The 24,544-nt window shown below is 41.4% G+C and overlaps 1 protein-coding gene across 1 annotated transcript in view; it reads right to left on the reverse strand.

Moving 5' to 3' along the window:
• Positions 1–24,544, reverse strand: part of LOC118079899 (myosin-1B) — a 67,949-nt gene that overhangs the window by 19,180 nt on the left and 24,225 nt on the right. The window contains exons 41-60 of the mRNA XM_088661179.1: positions 17,556–17,775; positions 16,783–16,926; positions 16,367–16,523; positions 15,316–15,343; positions 14,598–14,698; positions 13,786–13,884; positions 13,582–13,685; positions 11,384–11,522; positions 10,927–11,045; positions 10,166–10,315; positions 9,888–10,067; positions 8,619–8,928; positions 7,589–7,662; positions 7,396–7,483; positions 5,718–5,835; positions 3,862–3,985; positions 2,611–2,747; positions 1,717–1,972; positions 758–1,025; positions 594–655 (exon numbers count right to left, since the gene is read on the reverse strand). Of these exons, the coding sequence (XP_088517305.1) occupies positions 594–655; positions 758–1,025; positions 1,717–1,972; positions 2,611–2,747; positions 3,862–3,985; positions 5,718–5,835; positions 7,396–7,483; positions 7,589–7,662; positions 8,619–8,928; positions 9,888–10,067; positions 10,166–10,315; positions 10,927–11,045; positions 11,384–11,522; positions 13,582–13,685; positions 13,786–13,884; positions 14,598–14,698; positions 15,316–15,343; positions 16,367–16,523; positions 16,783–16,926; positions 17,556–17,775 (2,878 nt within the window). The remainder of the gene's footprint in view (positions 1–593; positions 656–757; positions 1,026–1,716; positions 1,973–2,610; positions 2,748–3,861; positions 3,986–5,717; positions 5,836–7,395; positions 7,484–7,588; positions 7,663–8,618; positions 8,929–9,887; positions 10,068–10,165; positions 10,316–10,926; positions 11,046–11,383; positions 11,523–13,581; positions 13,686–13,785; positions 13,885–14,597; positions 14,699–15,315; positions 15,344–16,366; positions 16,524–16,782; positions 16,927–17,555; positions 17,776–24,544) is intronic.

The raw sequence follows: 24,544 nt of genomic DNA on the forward strand, positions 1-24,544 counted from the left end.
AAAAAAATCCCCTTGACATTATGCAGAGGGCCAAGCATAATCTTCCAACAGGACTAGTAGGAAGAATTCTGTCATGCAAGTTAATATTTTCCAACCAAAAAAAAGTCAGTTTCATTACTCTGCACTCTCCAATTTATGGACATTAATGTGAAATAGGGCTCATCCACACTTACCTTTGCTCTGCATTTCTAGGAACAGGTCCGCATTTTAAGGTTCCCTGTCTGAGCATCCCCGCCCCCTATCCCAGGCACTTTCCCTGCGATAACCTGTTCTTTAGTGTTGAATCAGAGCAAATGGGAAGTCACAGAAAACCGAAATTGCTGTTTGTTCAGATTCAGCATTAAAGAGCAGATTTTCCTGGAGAAAGCAGTGGGGCAAAAAATAAAAATAAAAAGGGCTCGAACTTGGACCAGGAAAGCGTGAGCCTGTGCCTAGAAAGCATGGGGCAAAAAGTAAGTGTGGGTGAGCCCTTAGTCATGTCAACTCTGAATTGGGACAGCACTGGATACAACCTGATACATTATTAGATTTCCCCCCCCTAATCAGTCTCAAAGATCCAAAGCAAGATGTATAACATTCCCTTTTGAACTCACAACTCTGTAGATATCATTTGATTTGCCCAGGGCCTGAACATCCAAACCCCAAACTTCAGGTGCTGCAATACAAGGGTTGAAGGAACAAACCAGTAGCCAAAACTTCTTAAGTTTAAGTACGTTATCTTTTGCTTGCTTTCCTTACTACCGATTTAAAATTTTACTTTCGTGTTGGCAAGGGGACAGAACCTTGTTTTCTGTTGCATGCTTCTCCTTCTCCACTTTGGCCAATGTTAGTTCTAAGTCATCAATGTCTTTCTTCAGCTCTGAGCACTCATCTTCAAGTTTCCTCTTCTTGGCCGTCAACTCGGCATTCATCTCTTCCTCATCCTCCAGCCTTTCAGTCAACTCTTTTATCTTAGCTTCTAGCTGAATCTTACTTTTGATGAGTCCATCGCACCTTTCCTCAGCATCTGCTAAACTTTCACTTTCCTATAAAAGAAAAGAAGAAGCCAGATGTGTGCGTCTATTTTTTATATATAAAAATCAGGAGGAACGCTGCTGTGATTATTGCCACTGAATCCTGTCAAGCAGGACTAGATGGCAATATGCTCTTTCCAGAAGCTCATCTATGAGATCTAGATTGTCAAGTAACCAGGTTGAAGGTTATTGCTCTCAGCTTGCCCACTGAGTGTTCTCTCTACAATGGAAGGTGGTACAGTGGTACCTTGGTTTAAGTACACAATTGGTTCCGGAAATCTGTACTTAACCTGAAGCGTACTTAACTTGAAGTGAACTTTCCCAGTGAAAGTAATGGAAAGTGGATTAATCCATTCCAGACGGTCTGTGGCGTACTTAAACTGAAGTGTACTTAACCTGAAGTGAACTTTTCCATTGAAAGTAATTGAAAGTGGATTAATCCGTTCCAGACGGGTCCGTGGAGTACTCAACCTAAAGCGTACTTAACCTGAAGTATGAGTGTAATTGGTTCTGGAAGTCTGTACTTAACCTGAAGCGTACTTAACCTGAAGTGAACTTTTCCATTGAAAGTAATGGAAAGTGGATTAATCCGTTCCAGACGGGTCTGCAGAGTACTTAAACTGAAAGTACTCAAACCGAAGCGTACTTAAACTGAGGTATGACTGTAATCAGAAGTGCAACTAGGAGAATGCATGATACTTACAGACTGAACTTGAAGTTGAAGGTCATTCTTCTCTTGCACCAGAGTCACCATTTTTTCCTCAAGCTCCTTTCGTTTTGCTTCTGACTTTGCAAGGTCTTCTTTAGTTTTCTCAAATTCTTCTTTCATGTTGGCCATCTCTTTCTCTGATTCAGCACTCTTCAGCAAGGGCTTGATCTTGAAATATAACTTCATCCAGGGCCAGTGCTTGACGTTCATGAATGAACGGACATTGTACTGAATTACATAAATTGATTCTCTGCGAATGTATGGAAAGAAAGGGACTTAAACGTTAGTGTGTTTGTGACTTATAAAGTGGCCTTTTTCATGCTGGTAGCAAGAAAGATTAGGAAAAAGGAATTGGACAACATAGTTGTGAACTGTAACAGGGATTCCGGGGTCTATATCTGAAAGACACTTGGTATAGCAGTGGCAGCCCCCTGGTTATAGTCTCACTAGAAATTGATGACTCTGTTTTAGTCGATGCCTTGATTTATATTTTGTATCTGAAATTGTTTGTGTTTCTATGCTTTGGCATGGGCCTTCAGCTAGCACAATAAGCTCAAACTGGTCGTTTCCAAATAAAAAGAGGGTGGGGGAATTCCAAAATACCTGCATTACATTTGTGGCATAAAGGAGCAACAAGCTTTGCCAAAGCAAGGTTCAAATGCTGAAGATGAGAAAGTAACAGTGCTAGATTTTGCATCAAAAATACATATCCTAGCTCTGACAAAAGTTTAGGTATGAGACAGGGAACTACCGTAAGTATAACACTGTATAGTCTTCATTCTGTACAGAAGACCATACATTTAATACTGACATATTCTGACATTAATGTGCACAAACAAATTTTAGTGAGCTGCTCTCTGTAGGTTCATCAAGGAAACAACTAGTTACCTTCTTGCATTCATCTTTTGGAATTCAAGCCTCATGAGGTAACCTCTGCACATGGCCTGTGTGTGGGTGATGAGGGCTACCAGTTTCTCATCTCTCATCTCTTCCAGCAACCCAAGGAGGCCAGCCTTGAAGAATACCTGTGGTGTTTTGGTAAGTTTGAAACAAAAGTTACCACTGAACAAGCACATAGTACTAACAAGGGGAGAGAAAAGTGGTATGTGAAGTGGGTGATCCTTACCCCCTCTCTGTCTTTTATTATTGCTCTCAGCACTATTGTTATGTTAAAGGAAAAGGGTGCTGGTATGTGTGTGGGAGGGGAGAGAAACAGAAAGATACTTCTGTCCAAGACTTCTGGTTAGCTCAGGAAATTTCTTCAGGTTTTTCAGGGAAAATCCCAAGCCAGTGTCATGACACCAGGTTGTGGCTCATCATTTTAGGAGGATGAGGCCACAGATTCAGAAGGATCAGCAGGCCTTGAACAAGCCTTGAAAACCATCTCTGTCCTGGAAGCCCCAGTATAAGAGGAACTTACATGGCTCACAGCTTGAGGAGGTTGCAATGCTGTTTTTTTACCCTTGAGGACTCCTGCCCTGAAGGCAGCTGAGCCATGCAGTCCCCCATGATGTTGGAAACAAAGCAGACTGGGCTTACTAGAGGCAAAGCCAGCCATCCAGACAAAGCTACAGATCTGCTTAAGGTACAGAGTTTGCCTGATACTGAAGCAACATTTGAGCCTGCTGCTCTGATGCTTCAAATCTGAGCCTCATTTGGAACTCTCCAGGGTGCTACCTGCTATATCTCACCACATCAGAACCTGATCTCTGTAACCTACCTTATAAATACCTGACTTTTGCCTCTCTCATTGGAACCTGAACCTTGCCATGCTTATTTTATCTTGGTGAACCTGAACCTATGACTATGTCTGCCCTGTCCAGCTTACAACCATATCCTTCCAACCTTCTGCCTGGGACTAACAGTCAATCATAGGAGAGCTGAGGAGAGCTCATCCATTTCTAATCACATTGCCATTGAATGGAGAGAGAAGCATAATATGCAGTGGCTGCTTTCTATGCTTTTGGAGGAGATTACATTCACATGGGGGAAAATAACTAAAAGGGGAATTAGCCATGCATAAATAAATTAGGCACCCCAAATATACTACCTGTTCTATTTTACCATTCTCCTCTCATGCACTTCATCCATTTTTTTTATTTGCTGGAAACAACTGTCAAACTCTATGCTTGTACTTACCTTAGTATGGCCAAATCTGTACTGATTATGATCCACATCAATGGAAGAGAGAAGCTTCTCAGAAGCCTTCTTGCTGTCAATAAACTGGCCTTCAGGAATTGCAGAGGCATTAAGAATTTTGTAGCTGTGGTAGGAAAGACAGAAAGGAACAGAAAGGTTAGGATAACTGAAGTCAGTAACACAATACACTAGGGCCTTAATGGGGAAACAGTATCTGAATAGGGAGAACAGTAGAATAATATACATGGGAGCTCTTCACACATGCACACACGTGGGAGTAACTTCTGCACTGTTACTGGACAGTGAATGAGCATTCCAAACATGTGAATGGGCTCTTTTCACAAATGGAACCCTTCCTCCCATTAGGATGTTTCTCAGGTGGCAGAGACCCAAGGAGTGTGATTATTTCCACCCTTCTAGTTAGTACAGATCTCCTGCCCTCTTCCCCCTTTGTTTTGACTGATCAGGGGAGGCTCAGGAGTTGAGGCTGGCCGGCTGTTGCCCAGTTTTTTTTAAAAAAAACTCTGCACCTTTATGTTTCACGGAGTGCGAAAGAAGGGTTTTGCACCTTGCCTGGCAGAGAAACTGTGCGCCTTGCGCCCCTCCTGGACAATGACTCCCGCAACTCCCGAGCCTCCCCCAATCTGTCAAAAAAAGGGGGGGAAGGGGGCAGATCATCGGGGAAGGCTTGGGATATGCATGTGTGCTTGAGCCCAGGGTCTTTTGCTTTTCCATCCCCACTACTGACTCCCTGTTGCTTAAAAAAATTTTTTTTAAAAAAGTGTCCCCAGATTCATTGAAAAAAATCTGGTAACCATAGTGTAGTAAATCTATCATTCTGAGATCCAATTCACATGGGGACTGAATAGCATGTAAAAATATGAGTTGATTTAGTCACCTCTGAAGTTTAGACACTTGTAAAGCGATCATAGTGTACCTGTACCGTAGCTTTTCGCAACTGATGAAATGCCAAATATATTAAAGTGCTATCCAGATGCAATCACACACTTTGCTGTAGACTGAACTGAAACACGTTTTGTTCCAGTCTACATTTCTCCATGTTGAAAGGGTTACGACAGTTGTTGATACAGAAGAGAACTCCATGAAAATGCTCCATGAAATGGACTGAGAATGCAGGACCAGCTAAATAAATGCATGAGTGGAATGACCTCAGCTTGTGCAATGGAACTCCCTCCTCACCTGTGCTATTCCCAAATCTGCTCCACAGGGTTGGGGGAATCACTAGAACAGATTTAGAGGATATGCAGGGAAAGAGGGGAGATAGAAGTCCCATTGGGGAAGTGAAAGGCACAACCCAGTGATAAGTAGCTTCTACAAACTACCCCAATAGGAATAAGTAGGCTCTCAGATAAACATAAAAAAGCAGCTAGTATTAATATGCTAGCAGAAATCATATGTCAAAATGAATATTCAGCTAATAGACCATGTGGCCATAAGACACCCAGAATCTAACTTAATATGTTACAACCAATATGGTTATATCTTATACAAGTGGGAATCAAATACTTCCTAAAAGCACAATTTCTTCCCTGTTGGAGCACCACACCCTTCATTACATACATTTAATTGTTATTTATACAACCAAGGAAACAGAGTAAAACATTAATATCAGTTTGTTTCTACTCTCTTTTCAGCAATATTTAGAGGGCCAAATAGTTCAGGAACAAAAATGAAACTATACAATCTCTCCTCTCAAGACCCCACAGTTATTGACTAAATTCTGGGTCTTTCTGACTAGGTGCTGAAACGGCCTATACAAAAGAAGATATTTATGAAATATCAACTTCAGCAATTGCAGAAAAGTAGCCCTTTTGTATTGTTAGAGGAAAGTGTACCGTTGCTTAAAGTCAGCATAGATGATTCTGCTGGGGAAGCCTTTCCTACAGATCCGGATACCTTCCAATACCCCGTTACACCGCAGCTGGTGCATCACCAGGTGATGGTCCATTTCACCTTTAAAACCAAAGGAGAAAGGGGAAATGAAGAAAGAATGTCAAACTTACAAGTAGAGTGATAATATCATTAAATATAGGTCATGGGGAATATTGTTTAGGTTTGCCACTATGTTATGTATTTTTGTGTTTTTATACTGTAAACTGCCCTGTGATCCTCAGCTGAAGGGTAGTATAGAAATTGATAAAATAAAGGTCAGATTTATAATCTTGGCAGGAATCTACACTTTAAACTTAGGAACTTGAAAGCTTTTTGATACTACTCAATACCGTGTTTCTCATATTTTAAGGCATCCCTACAAAATAAGGCATGGCAGGATTTTCAAGACCTAGCTAAATATAAGGCGTACCCCAAAAATAAGACATGCTGGTATGGCAGGGCACGCCATGCCAAGTCCCAACCCAGCGGGACCCGGCAAAGGTCTGAGAGGGCGGCTCCGGGAAGCGAGGAAGGAGCAGGCAGCGGCTGACAGCAAGAACCTTCCGCGAGGGAAAACGGGACGACATGCCCAGGCGAGAGACAGGAGGAGGAAGAGGGCAGCGGCGGCAGCAGCTGCAAGCAGGGACCCAGACAAGGAGGCAGCCGGGAGTGCGAGAGGGAGCGCAGCCGGAGCCGGAGGGCGAGGAGGAGCCTCTGGCGTGGGGAAGCCGGAGGGCGGGCAGGCAGGCAGGCCGGGCGGCTGTGGCGGGGCAGAGGATCCGCCGGTGGGAGCTGGGAAGGAGGAGGAAGTGATGCGTGTTCCGGCTCCTCGTGTACTGCAGCGCGGCAGCTCCGCCCGGCCTGGCTCCTCCTTCCCTGGCGTGCGCTGTGCTCGCGCTGTGCTGCTCTCCCGCCGTCTCTTCCGCCTCAGCCAGAGCCGAGACAAGGACACGGGGAAGGAGGAGGAAGAGGAGGCGGGGCCTCGGCACCCATGGCAGCCTCCTCCGGATGGGAGCAGCACTACACGGCGGGGAGCCCACCCTTTGCCGGCTCGAGCTCCAAGCCGGCGGCAGGCTGCTGCCTTTGCTGGTTCCCGCTCAGTCGGGGCTCGGCAAAGCGCGCACTTTGCCAAGCCCCAACGGAGCGGGAGCCAGCAAAGGCAGCAGCGTGCGCTTTGCCAAGCTCCAAGCCGGCGGCGGGACGCAGCAAGAGCTGCAGCGCGCACAGCTTGGAGCCCCAACCCGGCAGGACCCAGCAGCGTGCCCTGCTGAAGCGCCAACAAAGTGCACAGCAGCCAGTTCCGGGCGCCGAGCCACAGCAGGAAGAGGAGGTACCGCAATTTTTTTTAAAAAAATAAGACACCCCCGAAAATAAGCCACAGGCTTATTTTCTTGAGTAAAAATGAATATAAGACATGTCTTATAATATGAGAAACACGGTAAACTTAGCTCTTAAGTGCCTTAAATCAAAGTGGCACATCTGCTTGGGACTCTGATGTTTGGAAAAAATGAACTCATGAGCAAGGAGATCTTGCAGTCATTAAGAGTCATATAGTTTTCCTGATCATTTAATTATTTATAATAAAATAATTTTACCAACTTCAGATAGGGGAATGATTCAACATGAGACACAGTAACTCACCGGGCGTCTTAGTCTCATTAGGAATTAGACAGCGCACAAAGTGAGGATGAGTGCTTTTCAGATTTGTCATCAGCTTGTTTAAATTCTCCTGTATCAGAAGAAAAGAAATGGGTTCTAAATGAGGTATAACACAGGTCTATTTCCCATGTTAATCTACACTATAAAGGGGAGAGCTGAAAGAAGTGCCACATACTCTGAATACAGCGGATACTGTCTGGAAAGAGCCACCCTTCTTCTTGGCACCTTTCTTGCTGCCACCGCTGTCACCTTCAAACAAAACAGCAGCCATGTGAGATGTTGTACTATTAACTAGAATCCTCCCTGACCCTTGAGATATTAAATAGCAAACGAACACATATTCATTCAACTACCTCTGTGATGGCTGGGACAGAGTTGGGGTAGTATATACAGTTCCTTGGAAAAGAGCACCAGATCAAGGTAAGTTAAAGGATCCATGATCCATGTATTCAGAGTAAATGACTGCTAAGTCAGTGAGTTTCCTGTTTTTGGACACAATCCAGGAGAGGTAGTTTTATGTAAGAGTAACATATAAATACCAGTGAAATCAGAATAACTAGTTTGTCACAATTAATTTAAGCACCACTGATTGTAATGGGATAACTAACTTTCTCTGGATTGGAGCTAATATTTATGAGAATTGAATTCAATAACACAGCAAACACTGGCAGCAAACTTGACCTCTGGTGTAGATATATTATATTAATTATATTATATTATATTAATTATATTATATTATACTATACCCTGCCCTTTTCCCTGATGGGCACAGAAATCCAAAGTACTAGTAGTCTTTTCCCTTTTAGTTCAATTCAAAAGTACGGTAAGTTTGCAAAAGAACTTTTGTTTTGGTTCTTTAGTGTCTTACCAGAACTGCAAGAATCAGTATCCCCAAAACTTGCTGAGTTTCTCTTCCCCTACATATTATTTATTATTATAATTTATTGAATTTTTATATCGCCCTATACCCAGAGGTCTCATCTGACCTTACAATTCCCTACGTGTGTCTAGAATAGATGAGCAGGATGTCAGCCTGGACTATGAATGGGAGCTATGTGGCTTCTGTGTGGCTATGTGGACAGATGGACCCAGGTGAAGCATTTCTTCTGATTCCCTATCAGAATGGCTGAATCAGGAGATTCAAACAGAGGTACAAGAAGCAAAAGATGTTAAACAGATCTATGCTTTTCAGAAATGGTGCTTACCTGCATCTGTACCAGCATAGCTGGAATAAAGGAAGGACAACAATTTCAGTGAGGATTTCTGATACAGTCCTACAATTGTTTCATTCAGGGGATCCTTGTTCTTGTCCAGCCACCCACTGATGTTGTAGTCCACAGTGCCAGCATAATGGACCAGGGAGAAGTGGGCCTCAGCCTTGCCTTTGACAGGTTTAGGCTTTTCAAAGTTCTTGCATTTGCCAAGATGCTGGTCATAGAGCTTGTTCTTGAAAGATGTGTCTGTTGCCTTGGGGAACATGCACTCTTCTTCTAGGATGGAGAAAATGCCCATTGGCTGGAGGGAACAAGGAGAGCAGATGTAGAGAAAGACACTGTTCAGTGGACTGTACAATGCATCACTGTACTGTTCTGCATCACAAGTACTATTCTGGAACATTGCTATTGCATGTAAAGTTAATAACTACATTGACATTAAATGACAACAAGACCTTATTATTTTTTACTGATTCAAAACCAACAATTTCTGTGGCAAATCAGTTTTTGCTGTCATAAAAGTACCAAATATGAGAGGCGGATAAGTCATGTGTGATGCAACAGCTACACTGTTGGGTTCTAATGCTTGCTACTATTATTCAATCTAACCTACGCAGCAGGGCCACTGGGAGCGCAAAATGTGACATGTTTGTAAACTGCCTCGAAAAACCTGTTGGAGTGATAGGTTAAATTAAATACATTAAACCAAAGGCACCCTCCAATCTATTTCACTTTCACGATCATCATTATGATCATGATCATCAGAGCTTTCCAAGAAATGAGCTAAGCCTAGCCCCTGCTCAACTTATTTAATACCCTGGGCCCAGTTAGCTTTACTGAATATTCTGTGTTCCATTGCAACTTGTTTGTGTCCCTGTATCAGCTTCCTCTCTCTGCAAATTCCTTGTCTTTTCATCAGGCCATGCAGGTGTGCAGTGTACAGGTGCATCTCATATTCATGCTCTTCCATGATCTACTACTTGTCTAGACCCTGCAACGTTCTTCTTAGATCCTCAGCCCTTCATGTCCACCTATCCCATTTGCCTTGCTTTCTATTGACTCTGCCATTCCCATTTCATCATATTTGACGCCATGGTTCACCTTCTCTAACACTCACCTTATTTAGTACTGGATAAAAACACCACAAAGGAACAACTGTTTAAGTATTGAGTCAGAATTCTAGGTTGAACTGCTCAGGTACAGAAATTCATTTAATTGCAGGCCTTTTGTCAAGAAATGCTGAGAGTTAAAACAGGAAGCATTTCTTACCTTCTCAATGAGTTCAATGCAGGCAGCCAGGTCCATTCCAAAGTCAATGAACTCCCATTCAATTCCTTCTTTCTTGTATTCCTCTTGCTCCAGCACAAACATGTGGTGATTGAAAAACTGTTGCAGTTTCTCATTGGTGAAGTTGATGCACAGCTGCTCCAGGCTGTTGTACTTTACAAGCAAAATAATAGTTTTTTTTGCATTTTAAAATGAGCATGGCCATTTTGAATGGTTTTTTATTTTGTTGTGTAGGATTAACGTTAACTTACATCAAAGATCTCAAAGCCAGCAATGTCCAGCACTCCTATGAAATGCTGCCTTTGCTGTTTGGTGTCCAGCTGCTGGTTAATGCGTGTCACCATCCATAGGAACATCTTCTCATAGACAGATTTTGCAAGGGCACCCACAGAATTGTACACCTATCCCAATGAGAAGTGAAGAATTTTTTTTTTAAAGAGCTGTACTTGCTTCAAATTAATTTTCATGTGCTGTTCTTCTCCTTAAAAGTCATAAATGGCTTGAATGTCAGGAAATCTTTCCTATGTGAGTACTCCCTGAGTGCTCTGCTCGTCATGCAAGATCATGCTCCCACCACTAGCATTGTTTGATATGAGGTTAGCTGGCACAAAGGACAGCACATTCTCCATTGTAATGTTCTCACTGTAAAACTCCCCGTACAAATGTTTGGAAGAACCACTCAATTTTGCCTTTCAGGTGTTAAGAAGCATGAGGCTAGTTTGTTCTGGAGACATTTTCATTTTTCTTTTCAGATTTCACTGTGGGTCTGTTGGAATCTGTTCCTGTTTTGGACATGCATTGTTATTTATTATAGTGCTTTATAATTGTTCTGTTTCCCCCCCAAAATATATTGTTTCAAGTTTATTAAGGTTTGATATATTGTTACATTCCCCGATGGTCCTACTATGGCCTGTGGTGTGCCTACAATCAATTTAATACATACATTTACATATATAAAATACTTCAGGACAAAACTGCTAGTTTAAAAGCAAATATCACAATGAAAATGTACCTGCTGAACATTTTGTCCTTTAGTCACATATTCATTTCCAACTTTCACTCGTGGGTAGCACAAACCTTTAAGCAAATCTGCAGAGTTTAGGCCCATTAAGTAGCCTGCTTTATCAGCCACTAGGTATAAGCAAATGAAAACAAAAACAAATATTAACTATGCAGTTCACCATCAGCTCTGGAGTCATCAACTGCATTCAGAAACTCCATGTTACATCCACCAAAAAAATCCATCTAGTTGTCTGTAGAGATGGTGACTTTATATAATACCCATATAGGATGCAATTGGCTTTAATATTTTCATCCAGTCATTGTACATTTTTGTTAAAAGTGTGGAGCAGAACTTTGGGAACATGCTTTTACACGCAATCCGGTCATCAGAAAAAGCTGGCCATAGCACAGCCAACATTTATATAATGTAATGCAGACTTGAGGACAATGTATCATATAACATTTACCTTCAGTACCATCTGGCTCTGCTTGCTCCTCCCGCTGCTTTTGCTTGAATTTCAGGTTCCCATAATGCATCACTGCCCCTGTCAGCTTATAGATTCCAACCCTCTCATCAGCAGTGAAGCCCAGGATATCAATGGCACTCTGCAGAGAGTAACAAGAAAAATATAAAGAGGCTAAGTTTGTGAAAATCTCCAATGGTAGATACCATTTGAAAGCAAAAAGAAAAAGAAAAGAAAAGAAAAGCACTGAATTCATACAAAGGAGACAGAAGCACTCCTACCTGTCAATAACGATTAACAATGCTATAATGGATTAGTGGGTTCTTCAAGTGGAAAAGTTAAAGGCCACCCACACACCTAAGTAAGTGCTGTTTTTTCAGGGAAAAAATATTTCATGCCATTTCCTATAAGATACCATCACTTACCCAAATCGTCAAAGCTGACCTGAAATAATTTATTCTAGTTTTCCATAGAATAGAGATCCCACCATTATCCTTCTTGCCTTATGCAATGTGTGAAACCTTGACCTGCCATTCCTAGTTTTTTGTCTTGATAATAGCATTCTGAGCTTTACAGACGTGTCTATGATTTACAAGCAGTGTTAATAACAACAACAAGACTGTTATTAAAAACAATTAAGATTTATTTTTGCCTATGTGCTTCCATCCCCTCTAATGTTTTTTAAAGATTGAGCTTAAGCTCATTTTTTCTTCTTCTTTAAGGGTGAAATCAGCTAAAGCTCTCCCTATCACTCCAAAGGAAATGAAGCTGAACACTTGTGAATTCTGTTTACATTTGATCAGAATATTCTCTAGCAGCAATGACCATCCGGAACCACTTGGGGATGCAAAAGACCTCTGTAATTTTACAGACTCCTATTTCCCAACCATTATCTTCTGTAATTGATTAAACAGTTATACAATTTGTGTTAGGCTGCAGGTAACTAACTATCCAATTACAATCTCTTATGCATAGAAAAATAATCAGGGACTCATAAAAACAACTTTAATATTCTGATCTCAACTGCAGTTATTGGTAGCGACTGAGATATTTTGACTGTATGCTCACAGAATGTTTTGGAAGATCTTGCCCTTGTCACAAAAGTTGCTCAAACTGACTAAGGAAACTTATAGGACACTGTAAGACTGCCCACTGTTGTGTCACAGAAGCCACAGTTTGTTCTGCCTAAGATGCAATCAGCAGCACCGTCAGTAGCTCTGATAAAACAGGTCACCTGTTAAGTAGGTGGGAGTGGAGGAGGAGGTAACTGGATGAAGTCTAGGATATCCTTATTGTTGTTCTTAATTGGTTTAAGCGTAAGTTGCTTTTGGTTATGTAAGAAAAGCAACTAACCAATATATATAAATAAAAATTATTCCCTTCCTACCACCAAATTATGTCAGGCAGGTCACTAGGATCATCTGTAACTAAGCAGATAAGGGTTCTTCCTCCCCAAGTTCTTAGTACAGTAGTCATTTGTGCTCTTTTCACAAATGGAAACAGCAGAAACCTGTTTCCATTTGTGAATCAATCTTAATTGGGTTCGGTCAATTGACTGTTGCCATACAGTGTATGCAGTACTGCCAAATAGACATTTTCACCTGATGTTTCTGCCTTCAGGTTGAAAGTAAGATTAGAAGAAGCACCAACAATGATTCCCATGAAATACTCAATGCATTCCTTCTAACACTCACTGATGCCAATATCCTCCAAATCTTCCCACACATGCATTTTACCAGAGCTTAATTTGCAGTATTCCACATTCCAGATATTTCCAATTGTATATTATGATAAACCAAATCAATAATTATTTTTACTGCGTATCTTTATAAATGTCTTAATTTGCGTAACAAATTCTTGTCGTGAAATGTTAAGCTTATCCACGACAGATTTAGAACACTTTGATAGACTACTCTGGGGCTCATCTTTCTGGGTACTTCATATTTCTGGAAAACCAGGCAAATCATGAATTTGTAACTAGCTTTGTCCCAGTGGAAACTATCAATAAGTGTTCATAACCACACAGAACCAGATTTCACATAGCACTGCTTCAAGTGAGACTGCTGGGCAAATGCAATCACTCTGCATTAGGAACATTTCTTTTGGGGAAGATATCTGGATCCCCCTCATTGACTGAGAAACAAATGTGCATTTAGGGTGCTATAAAATGATCATTTTGAAACACCCTCAGGGAGACTTACATCAGTTGCTAATAGCTCTTCTGCATCATCTATGCTAGCCACAGTGAGTTCCCCTTGACTCACAAATGGGAAATCATAGGGATTGGTGGAAATGAGCATAAGGTCTGCAAGCAACAACAAAAATGTTGGTTTCATTTTCACGACCAAGGGTTGAATAGCTTGAATAAAGGCAGTAAAATGGATTTCCATGTTGCTTCCTCTTACCAATCAACTCTGGTTTCTTATTTGACATTATCTGGTAAAATATGTGGTAGCTCCTCTCAGCAGAGAGCTGAAATGTCACTCTAGATTTCTCCAGAAGATCTGCGAGAATTTGAATATAAAAACAAGTAAGCAAAGTCCAAGGTGTTCTTTGTAATACTGTGCTTAATTTATCAAGTAGAAATGGGGCAGCCACTCACAGGTTTCGATGTCTGCAGATGCCAGCTTTCCTGTGGTCCCAAAATGAATTCTGATAAATTTGCCCTGGTGAATTGAAACATTGGTATAAGTCTTCTCTTGCAAATTTGGTAGGAAGTGAACACATATTTAATTTATAATATGCAGATTTTATGCACAATTGAGCAAATCATAAATTAATGAATGAATGTTCAGAACTTACAAAACGTGAAGAGTTGTCATTTCTCACAGTCTTGGCATTGCCAAAGGCTTCCAGTAGAGGGTTAGCCTGGATGATTTGATCCTCCAGGGTTCCCTAATTATAACATGAGAAATTTTCTGTGAAATTGTTCTTTGAAAGCACTGAAGAGCACAGGTCATTATGGTAGCTTTAAGCATTCTGTTAAACTACACAAAACTTTAAAATGACACCTGCCTTCAAGAGAAGGGATGCAGTAGGGGTGGATCAAAGAAATAGTTAATGTAAGTCACTTACATTTCTCTCTGTGTGTCTTCAGCTAATTTTGATTTTTTTTTTACATCTGCTAAAGTTAGGGTGCAGTACTGATATGTGCAGAATAACAACAGTATGAAATAGCCATTGAAAACTTTATCAATATCACAAACCTTCATTTTACCCGGTTGGGGTTCCTTCTTCTTGTCCCCAGCAACTGCAATTGTCGCAAAGTACTGGATGACACGCTTGGTGTTCACAGTTTTTCCTGCACCGGATTCTCCACTGTTGGAACAAAGGAGTACAAAGTTATTACGGTATATAAATAAATCTTAGTCTGTCTTTCTTATTGTGGTGATTATACCCCTCCTTTTCCCCCTTGGGTTGTTTGCCAGTAATTAAATACTTCTGTTTCCATATTCCATTTTGTTTTGTTTTGTAAGCAACTTGAAGTGCGGAAACAGGGCTGGATTTAGGTTTGATGAGGCCCTAAGCTACTGAAGGTAATGGGGCCCTTTATATGTCCAGCTGTCCTTTGTCAACAACAAATTGTTGCTGGTTTTTTCTGTTGAATATATGCTATATGGTAATTTATGAACCAGTCCATGCACAATATAGGCAGGTGATGTTTTAGGGAGCAGGCTAGCAGGCGGGGCCCATTACTTACATCATAGGAGCCTACACAACACCAAACACTGTTGCTGAATGTAGGCTTTATTTTATTTGTTATTTATTTTATTTTGGAAATGTACATGTAGGTTTTTTGGGGGGGGGGCCAAGAGAGTGGGGCCCTAAGCTATAGCTTGTTTAGCTTATATGTAAATCCGGCACTGTGCGGAAGCAACCAATGACTATATTATCCTCCCCTACAACGTTAGCTATTCTGGGAAAAAGATACTCACGTAATCAGGACTGACTGGTTTTCGCGGTCTGAAAGGTAAAAAGGAGATACCAGTCAGTTCTGTTTCTAGTCAAACTCTATAAAGGCTGATCTGAGGATTCTGCTTAGGAAGAGTCAGATCTAGGGTTCATAAAGCTCATTACTACTTATACTGACTAGCAGTGGTTCTCGGCATTTCAGATAGGGAACTTTTGCAGCCCCAAGTGGAGATGCTAAGGACTGAATATTGACCATTTGCCTGCAAAACTTGTACCCTACCACTGAACTACGGCCCGTCCCCTTCTTACATAATATTCAGCTGAAAACATGTTATGGATAAACTGTGCTGTGTATATGCAAGAGGATCACTTCAGAATGGCATCTTCCAATTTCTTATAGCAGAGAGTGTTTCAGGTATGGGGATGCTGGAAGGTGTGGAGTTGAGTGTCAGAAAGTGGGCGTTAGAGGACCTGGGATAGAAACGTGAACCTTGCCACCTCCTCCCCCATGTGCCATATCTAATAATTTCTTCAACTTGGCTGCTTTTGGAATGTTGGCAGGAACTGGAGAAAACAAGACCTTTCCCAGCCAATGAGCTTATAGCACTAGCTTTCCACCAAAAATCCTACTTCAAATAACTAGACAAATGTCTTAAAGCACCTCTCTCAAAAAGTACCTGCGATGGTTGGGCAAACCCTCTTATCTGACTTCTGATGTTATGCCAAAGAAGCAATTTACATAGGAGAAATATGAACCACTTCTCTTGCTCCTTTTGAAATGCTTGAAGCTCAGTCCTCTTGTTCTTCGGTAAGGGTGGGGCAGCTTCATCCAACCAGCATCTCTCCTTCACTCTCAACTATCAATCTCCATCTCCTCAGACCCGTTTACCTGTTTAGCCTTACCTCTAAAAGGAAGGTGAAACAAATGGAATTTTGGCTAAGGGGGATGGACATTGATAGTTGGAAGAGATGCTGGCAAGGCGTCCTACTGCTCATGCCAAGAAGACTGCATGGATGGATATCCCTCCCAAATGAGGGCTGTGGTGCATGTAATTTGTTGTAATGAGTACTCACCAGTTAACATAAACTGATAGGCATTGTCAGAGATAGAGAAGATATGAGGGGGTGCCTCTTGCCTTTTTTTGCCCCTGTAACCAGACACTACTTCTGGGTTATATACCGGCAGCCACTTGTAAGGGTTGACAGTGACACAGAAGAGACCTGAGTAGGTCTGAAGAAAAAGAAGACAATGCATATCATTGTCAAGTTTAGGGAGGCTTTTAATGTTTAATAGATTATTTTATTTTTTCTGTTGGAAGCTGCCCAGAGTGGCTGGGGAAACCCAGCCAGATGGGTGGGGTATAAATAATAAATTATTTATTATTATTATTATTGTTATTATTGTTATCATCATCATCATCATCATCATGGTACGTAGTTGATGGATTGAAAAAGAAACAAAATAGGCTTCAGATTCTGTTTCAACTTACATAGATCATCCAAGAAGCATAACGCTCTTTGAGGTTATACAAGACAGCAGGCTCGTGGAGATGGGTCATCATAACCATGTCCTCAATTTTATCAAATTTGGGAGGATTCATGGAAAAAACTTGATCTTCCTTAACTGTCACAGTCTGGGAGGAAAAGGGTTATAGAGAAGATGAACAAATATAGGAGAGGTAAGTATTTTGAAAGTAGGCCATATTCTCAACTAGAGGCCTGTGGGATTGTGTTACCTTGATGCTAATATTTATAAATTTCCAGTAGGGACTCCACATTTTAATGTTTAGTTCTGAACTTTTGGTGAGTGAAAGATATTTTTGAGGGAGTGCTAAATGAACTCCAACTTAAGTTGATTTCATAAAAAAAGAATAATAAAATGGTTCCTGAAGCAGCAGAGACATGACCCAACAACAAATACTGCCATGCATTTAAAAGCTTACTTAAAAAACCACTAGAAAGAAGGCTGCTATGGAGGGAAGGTTGAAAAGATTCACAAAACTCCTTATCTTTCATCTCGTTTGAGTTTTGTGTGTGTTGTGGCGCTATACATGTTGGCATGTAATACTAGGAATTCTTAGCATATTTGCTTCATAATTCCCAAGCGCTTATGGTAAGATAGTGCCAATATTATAATGGTTGGCTACTCCCAGATCACTGTCTGGAAAAACAAAGTGGTACCCAAGACTGCAGAAGCTGTCCAACCTTCAACTAGGTAAACGAGAACCGTTCAGCGAAACAGGTAGGTTAAATTCCTACTTACACGGTCATCTTGCTCGATTTTGACAGTGATTTTCCCCGGCTCTCTACTCAGTACGGTGCCTTTGACGTACATTTCTTTGTCATCTACCACAAAGCAGGCTGCTTTGGCATCAAATGGACGATTCTGAGCCTCAATTCTCTCTTTTTCTGGTTTCCGGAGAAAGGGAGCCGCCTCTCCAAATACAGCCATTTCAGAGTCTGAAGTCATGATTATAGATTGGCTGAAGGAATTAAAGAAGTTTTAGGTATAATTGCACCCACAGTATTTATGTGCTCAATGAAACTGACTGTGATAACACCAGTATTTCTGACTATTGGTCATGTTCCAACATTTACATTCTCCTTATTATGGTCTCACACTAAGAAAATATGCACTTGTGAATGTTAAAAGATCAAGAGATTCCAGCCCTCCCCAGACTGATGTTGTATTGTGGATGAATTCTGTAACATCTTCTTGACACAATGATAGTGCATTAGTGGTGGATTTATTCTGCCTTAGTTTGTTCTGTGCAGTGGTGTGAACCATATTTAAGTATACTGGTTATTTGTATTGTAACCATTCATGCATGCTGAATTTAAAATGAAATGGTTCTTACCTTCAGTCACTAAGAAGGCAGATTAAGATCTGAATCTTCTGAATGTGAACAGAAAGAAGTAAAGAAATTAATCAGAAAAATAGCATGGACTTGGTATATGGCTGGGTTTACTTGATATTTTAATTCAAAATACTGTGCATTTGCAATAAGGGTAGGGCATAACTGAAAAACTGCATTTTACAGAAAACCAAATTATTTACTATTTCTCACTAATGTCGCCACCTGTGAGCAAGAACACTTGTATTCAAATACAGACTTGTTCTTGCATTTATCCCTTACTATCACTAATAAGCATACTATTTGACAAATTATGAATTATGAAACATATTACACATTCACTTTATCTGTATTTCTTTTGGCATGTTGAATTTTTTTTTAAGTATGCATCTGAGAAATATTGAACATTAACAAATCTGTAAAATGGCATTGATGGAAAGACCAATAAATGTACATTCCTGCAACTGCAACCACAACTGTATTAATGCTATTGACACTCAGCATTATATTAGGAAATCTGGAGAAGCGGTAACATAAAGCCTTGAACAAGGGCAAAAGTTCTGGCTTCCTTAGAACACAGCAAAGACTCTGACTTACCTTGAGATAGTGAACTAGTGAAGAATCAAGGAGCCTTGGGCCTTACAGCCTTTATACACAGCCATCTGCCAACGCAGCATTCTAGGCCTCTATTTTTGGTGAATTAATAATTTATTCTTTAGTTGCAAATGTGTTGAAGACCTGATCTCACATGCTCTTTCTGTTAATTAAGGGAGGAACATGATTAGCTAAAGGTTACAAGGAGTCAGCTGGTCAGAAATTTCTTTTCCTCCTCTGACATTATATCACCCACTGTCAGCTTCCATACATAATGCAGAAAACTCCAGAGGGCTTGGTGATGATGTCTCAAATAGGGGGAAATCTGTATATTCCAATGGAACATCACTCAAGCAAGAAATGGCTTGTTAAGAAGTCCAAGGGGAATTAATTTTCTTAATTCATATGAAATTAATAGTGTCTACTCAAAAGCGAGAGAGCAAATCAATTATCTAACCTTCTGAAATCCCTTCACCCACACAGATAGGATGCTAGTTTACAATTTTAGAATATGATCTTACAAACATTTGAAACCACTTTGCATTTTAAGCACGTTATTAAGCTTGGTTTTTTTAAATAGAGATTTTAGAGAACTCCAAATCTGAAACTTCAAAGTAAAATGCATAACATCAGAGCAATCAGCAGCAACATTCTTTCACAAACAAGTGTTACCTCTCCATTACTGTCAGCTGTCAGTTCATTTCCTCAAGGTTAAAGTAGTTCTGCAAGATTCCCCATACTGATTCCCTCAGAACTGTACAAGAGAAAGTCAATTCATGTCCAATGAAAAGAACTCTTCTGGACCTTGTTAATACCATTTTTGCACTCCTCCTTAGATACCAATAAGCCCCAGAAACCATGATCATATTCCAAGCTAATAATAATATCTGGAGCCAATAGAAGAGCACAGAACTTATTTCCTTCTAAATACATGTGGTTGTGGATGCAGAGGCGGGTGTCACATACTGGCTGAATTCTCGTAGAGTCATGTAAGATCTCAAGACCTACCACAATTTCACATGGGGGATTGGGGGTGGCTGCTAATAAAATGGCCTGCAAGAAGCTCAGCACCCTTAGGGAGGCTAAGAAGGATAGGGGCTGAGAATTGAATAGAAGCTGGAGAGTGAATACACCCTTTGCAAGGTCTGTGCATTTGTTTGTTTGTTTTTAAATCAAAGACAGTGTGTAAGGAGCAACAATAGTGGCAATACCTTGATTAGCACAACAAAATTATTAAATCTAGTCCTCTATTAATAACACAAAGGTCAAGCATCTGCAAGGAAAAGCATACCAGTTACAAAGCAGCTCAAGACAGCATAAGCCCCTTGTGGAATTTTGAACAAAGGGCTTGGCAGGTAATAGACTGGGATGTTTTAAAGAAGGAGAGGTTTGAGTGCCTTTTCAGTTACCGTAGCTGTCTCTCTTAAGGCTGTGGCTTGTCCTGAGCCTGTCCTGAGCTTGTCCTGAGCCTGCAGCTGGAGGCTGGAGGCTTCTCCATGCTTCATTGGTGGGCTGGGCCAACAGGGAACCACTGTGTGCCATCTAGTTATGGTGGAGTAACCTAGACTGCTGTGATGCTGGGAGATTCTCAGGGGTTCACACTGCCAGCAAAATGCTATATGCAATAATGTTTCATTGTCATTCATTATTGCTTCACAATGCTGCTTTGCCAGATCAAAGTTAATTCAAGTGGTTAATTCAAGTGAGTTAATTCAAGTGGTTCCAGACAGCTTAAAATTCCTGCTGCATTATCTATATACAAATCCCCTAAGGAATTTTGTGGTGGTAGTGAAATTTGCTCTAATGTCTATTGGTCAGAGTAAAATGCACATCACACACACACACACACACGCCTCTCAAGCAATTGGGTCCTTTCTCCCACTCTTTACTATGTTTCAGAATCACTGCTTAGACCTTGAAGAAGGCGGTGCTGCATTACCTCTTTAAGAGAACCTCCCTGGACCTGGAAGTGTTAAGTAACTATTGTCCTATGGCCCTTCTCAATAATGTGGCAACAGTTCAGTTTCAGGAATGTTTGGAGGAGACTAAATATCAGGTCGATTTCAATTCAGCTTCAGGACCAGTCATGGCACTAAAATTGTCCTGTTCATCCAGGTTGATGACATTTGTCAGAAGAGAGATGGAGGAGTGAACCCTGCTAATTCTCCTTGAACTTTTGGCAGCTTTTGATGCTGCTGACCATGATATCTTTTGGGATTGGCTCAGGGAAATGGGGGTTTAGGGCATTGTTCTTCCATGGTTCTGCTCCTACCTCTAGGTTTGTTTCCAGAAAGTAATTATGTGCCAGGGGATCACTGTATAATATCATGGGAGCTTTCCTGTGGTATTCTGCAGGGTTCCATCTTGTCCCTCATGCTATGTAACACCAGTATGAAACCACTGTGACTTTTGGAGTGAAGCTCTATCTCTCAGTCCCATATGAATCAGGAGAGATGGTTGAGGTGCAAAACAGGTGTTTGGAAGCAGTGATGGGTTGGATGTGGGCCAACAAACTGAAGCTGAATTCTGAAAAGATAGGTGTGTTCTCTGTTCCAACACTCCTAGATCCAACATTGTCACTAGAGGCTCAGGTGGTCTCAGTGGCAAGGAGTGCCTATTTCCAGTTCCAGCTGCATCTCATTGTGAACTTGAAATGACTTGGCTACTGTGCTTCATGCTCTGATAAATTTCAAATTGAATTATTGCAATGTGCTTTACATGGGGCTGCCCTTGAAGATGACTTTGGAAACGTCAACTGGTCCAAAATGCAGCAGCCAGATTACTGACTGGGGTTCCCTTTCGATCTCCTATAACCCCTGTTTTAAAACAGCTGCATTGGTTGTTACTTCATTTCAGGGCCCAATTCAAGTTGCTCCAGTTGGTGTTTTGAGCCCTAAATGACATAGGCCCCAAATATTTGAAATACCACTTTCTCGTTTCCTAAAGACCCTACCGGGTGCTAAAAAAAGGTTCTGTCTCTCTCAGAAGGTGTTAGTAGCCCAGGCTAGGTTGTTGAATCCATTATGGGAAATGCTATACCTGAGTTTACAACTTTCATACAACGTATTAAATATGTAGGCTCTCCCAGACCCCCACAAGTGTCCCTATTTTCCAGGGACGTCTCTGATTTAGAGAAGCCGTCCCGGTTTCTGATTTGATCCCGGAATGTCCCACTTTTCCTTAAGATTTTCATTGGAGAAATGTTGTAGGGTATGAAGTTATCTGACCCCCAAGCTGCCTGAAGGCAATCCTGTATTGGGAAGTTTTGTTTGATGTTTTGTTATGTTTTTATATATGTTGGAAGCTGCCCAGAGTGGCTGGGGCAACCCAGTAAGATGTGTGGGGTATAAATAGTAAAAATATAATCATGGAACGGGACATCCCTATTTTCAGTGGAGAAATGTTGGAGGGTATGCTCTCCATGTGGAAGAAAAATGGCTTCTAACTTTTATCAGTTTGAACCCTCAGTAATAAATTATATTTAGTTCAGCTCCCATTTAACTGCCATGGCTTCCTCAAATTATCCTGGGAGCTGTAATTTAGTGAGACTGCTAAGAATTCTGTCAGGGACCTGTACCTTCGGTCTAATCACGCCCACCCCCTCTGAACTGATTTACCAGATTTCCTGTGGTAATATAATGACTAGTAAAACTGTAGTGTACTGTTCTTATGGCCGAGGCATCAGATCCTACACCCCTTTTTGCAATAGTTTCCTCATTTAACATTTGACTTTCTCTTCAACATAAGCCTTAGCAGTAAATTTTATGTGTTTCAACTGTTTGCCTTTGATACATTTTCCTAGGAAATTATCTGGAAGTGTCAGGCCTTTAAAACCATATCTGGAGGCCTCTGTAGAGAGGAAGAGCCAGAAGGCCTGTCTAAACAAGGGCTGCGTGGAGTAAAAGCAAATTCCTGTCAGAACTTATTAGAAGCAGCTGCCACTGGGTGGGTGGTCAATCTGAGGAGAAATCTCTTTTGAAGGATCAGTTCCTCCATATTTCTCTAGTGTTGAAGATTCACAGAGGATTTATAATGCTCAACAATTTAATTTGGTTCCATTAATTTCAATGGGCCTACTATACAGTACTAAGTAAAACTTATGTGCATACAACTCATTGCATAAATGAGCGTGGAACTAAGTAGCCGAGCTGGAGCAGCAGACAGAGAGACTAAACCAGCGACACAGAGGACAAGAGCAGGGAACAGCCATCAGGGAGTGATCCAGCAAACTGCAGAGAGACACACAGAAAGAGGAATTTGAAGCCAGCTTGTTTAGTAAAGGGTGCTATTTGATATAAGTCCGGCTTGATTCTTTGGCCTATGGTTTCAATCTCTGAAACACACTGCCTTCCTTGGTCCGCCGCTGAACAGTGTTTTCCACAACTATCTGTAAGTACTGTTCCTTTTAGAGGAAGGGTTGGTTCTTTTTGTATGCCCAGGAACAGATCATTGTTTTATCTAATGTCCCACTTCTTTTTGCAAAGCAGCTCATCTCACTTTACTGGCTGAGGGAGCCGGCGTACAGCTTCCAGATCATGACTAAACCGCTTCTGGTGAACCAGAGCAGCGCACAGAAACGCCGTTTACCTCACCTATTTATCTACTTGCACTTTGACATGCTTTTGAACTGCTAGGTTGGCAGGAGCTGGGACTGAGCAACGGGAGCTCACCCCGTTGTGGGGATTCGAACTGCCGACCTTCTGATCGGCAAGCCCTAGGCTCAGTGGTTTAGACCAGTGCTCCCCAACCTTTTTATCGCCGCGAACCAGTCAACGTTTGATCATTTTACTGCGGCCCGCTGAGGGGGGGACGTTGATTGTTTATATTTTATTTAGATTGTTTTGATTTAATAATTTTAATTTAATTGTATTTAATGTTCCTTGGGCGGCCCGGTACCAATTGATCCATGGACCGGTACCGGCCCGTGGCCCGGGGGTTGAGGACCACTGGTTTAGACCACAGCACCACCCGCGTCCCAGAGTTCCCCTTATGAACCCTGAAATCTGTGTGGCTTGAGGAGACAGTTCCATGCTACACATCTCATAATCTCATTCGGTTCTCTCTCTGTGATTGCGTGTGCTGCAGTATAGGGTGTTGAATCACTCTCTAGCCTATGCTCTTGTAATTGCAGTGTGGGTTAAAGGGGATGTTTCTCTTTAAAAAACAAACAAACAACCCACTGAAGTAAATTAGATGGAAATTATCTGCACCAGCCCCACACCAAGTTTTATTGTGAAAGGAAAGTACAGTTTGCCCAGCACTTAACACAAGTGTTTGGTTCCAGGAGTCCAGGCACAAAAAGGCAGAATAATGCAAAACAGCGGGTGCTTACTGGGCTGTGGAGAAGCCTGGAAAGCAAGGAAAAGCCACTGTGTTCAGGGTAGGAAAATAAATAAATGTAGACCAGGGAATGGCGGGTTTTCCCGGCGCTCCATTATCATAGAACCATAGAATTGGAATGCACCCTGGGGGTCATCTTAGTCCAGCCCTCTGCAATGCAGGAATCTCAACCCATGTAAGGTTGCAATCACATATTTATTACTATTATTTAATTTTTTAATGTAAAGTGAGTGTAAGTTGCATAGGTTTTGGCACAGCTACGCCCTGCCCACCTCCCACTCTGTCTTCTCTTACTATATATACAGTACTCCTGGACTGGTTGGACTTTAAATGTTCAAAAAATTACATTTTGGACATAAAACAAGTCGCAAATCAGAGCAGAAACATGTCTGGGATACTAATTGGGGGGGGGGGTATTGTTTCATTTGTTTCCTAAGCCAGAAGCTCAGGTAACCCCTGTACA

This window comes from Zootoca vivipara, chromosome 2 (genome assembly GCF_965207765.1).
Source record: "Zootoca vivipara chromosome 2, rZooViv2.hap1.1, whole genome shotgun sequence".
Classification (NCBI taxonomy): domain Eukaryota; kingdom Metazoa; phylum Chordata; class Lepidosauria; order Squamata; family Lacertidae; genus Zootoca; species Zootoca vivipara.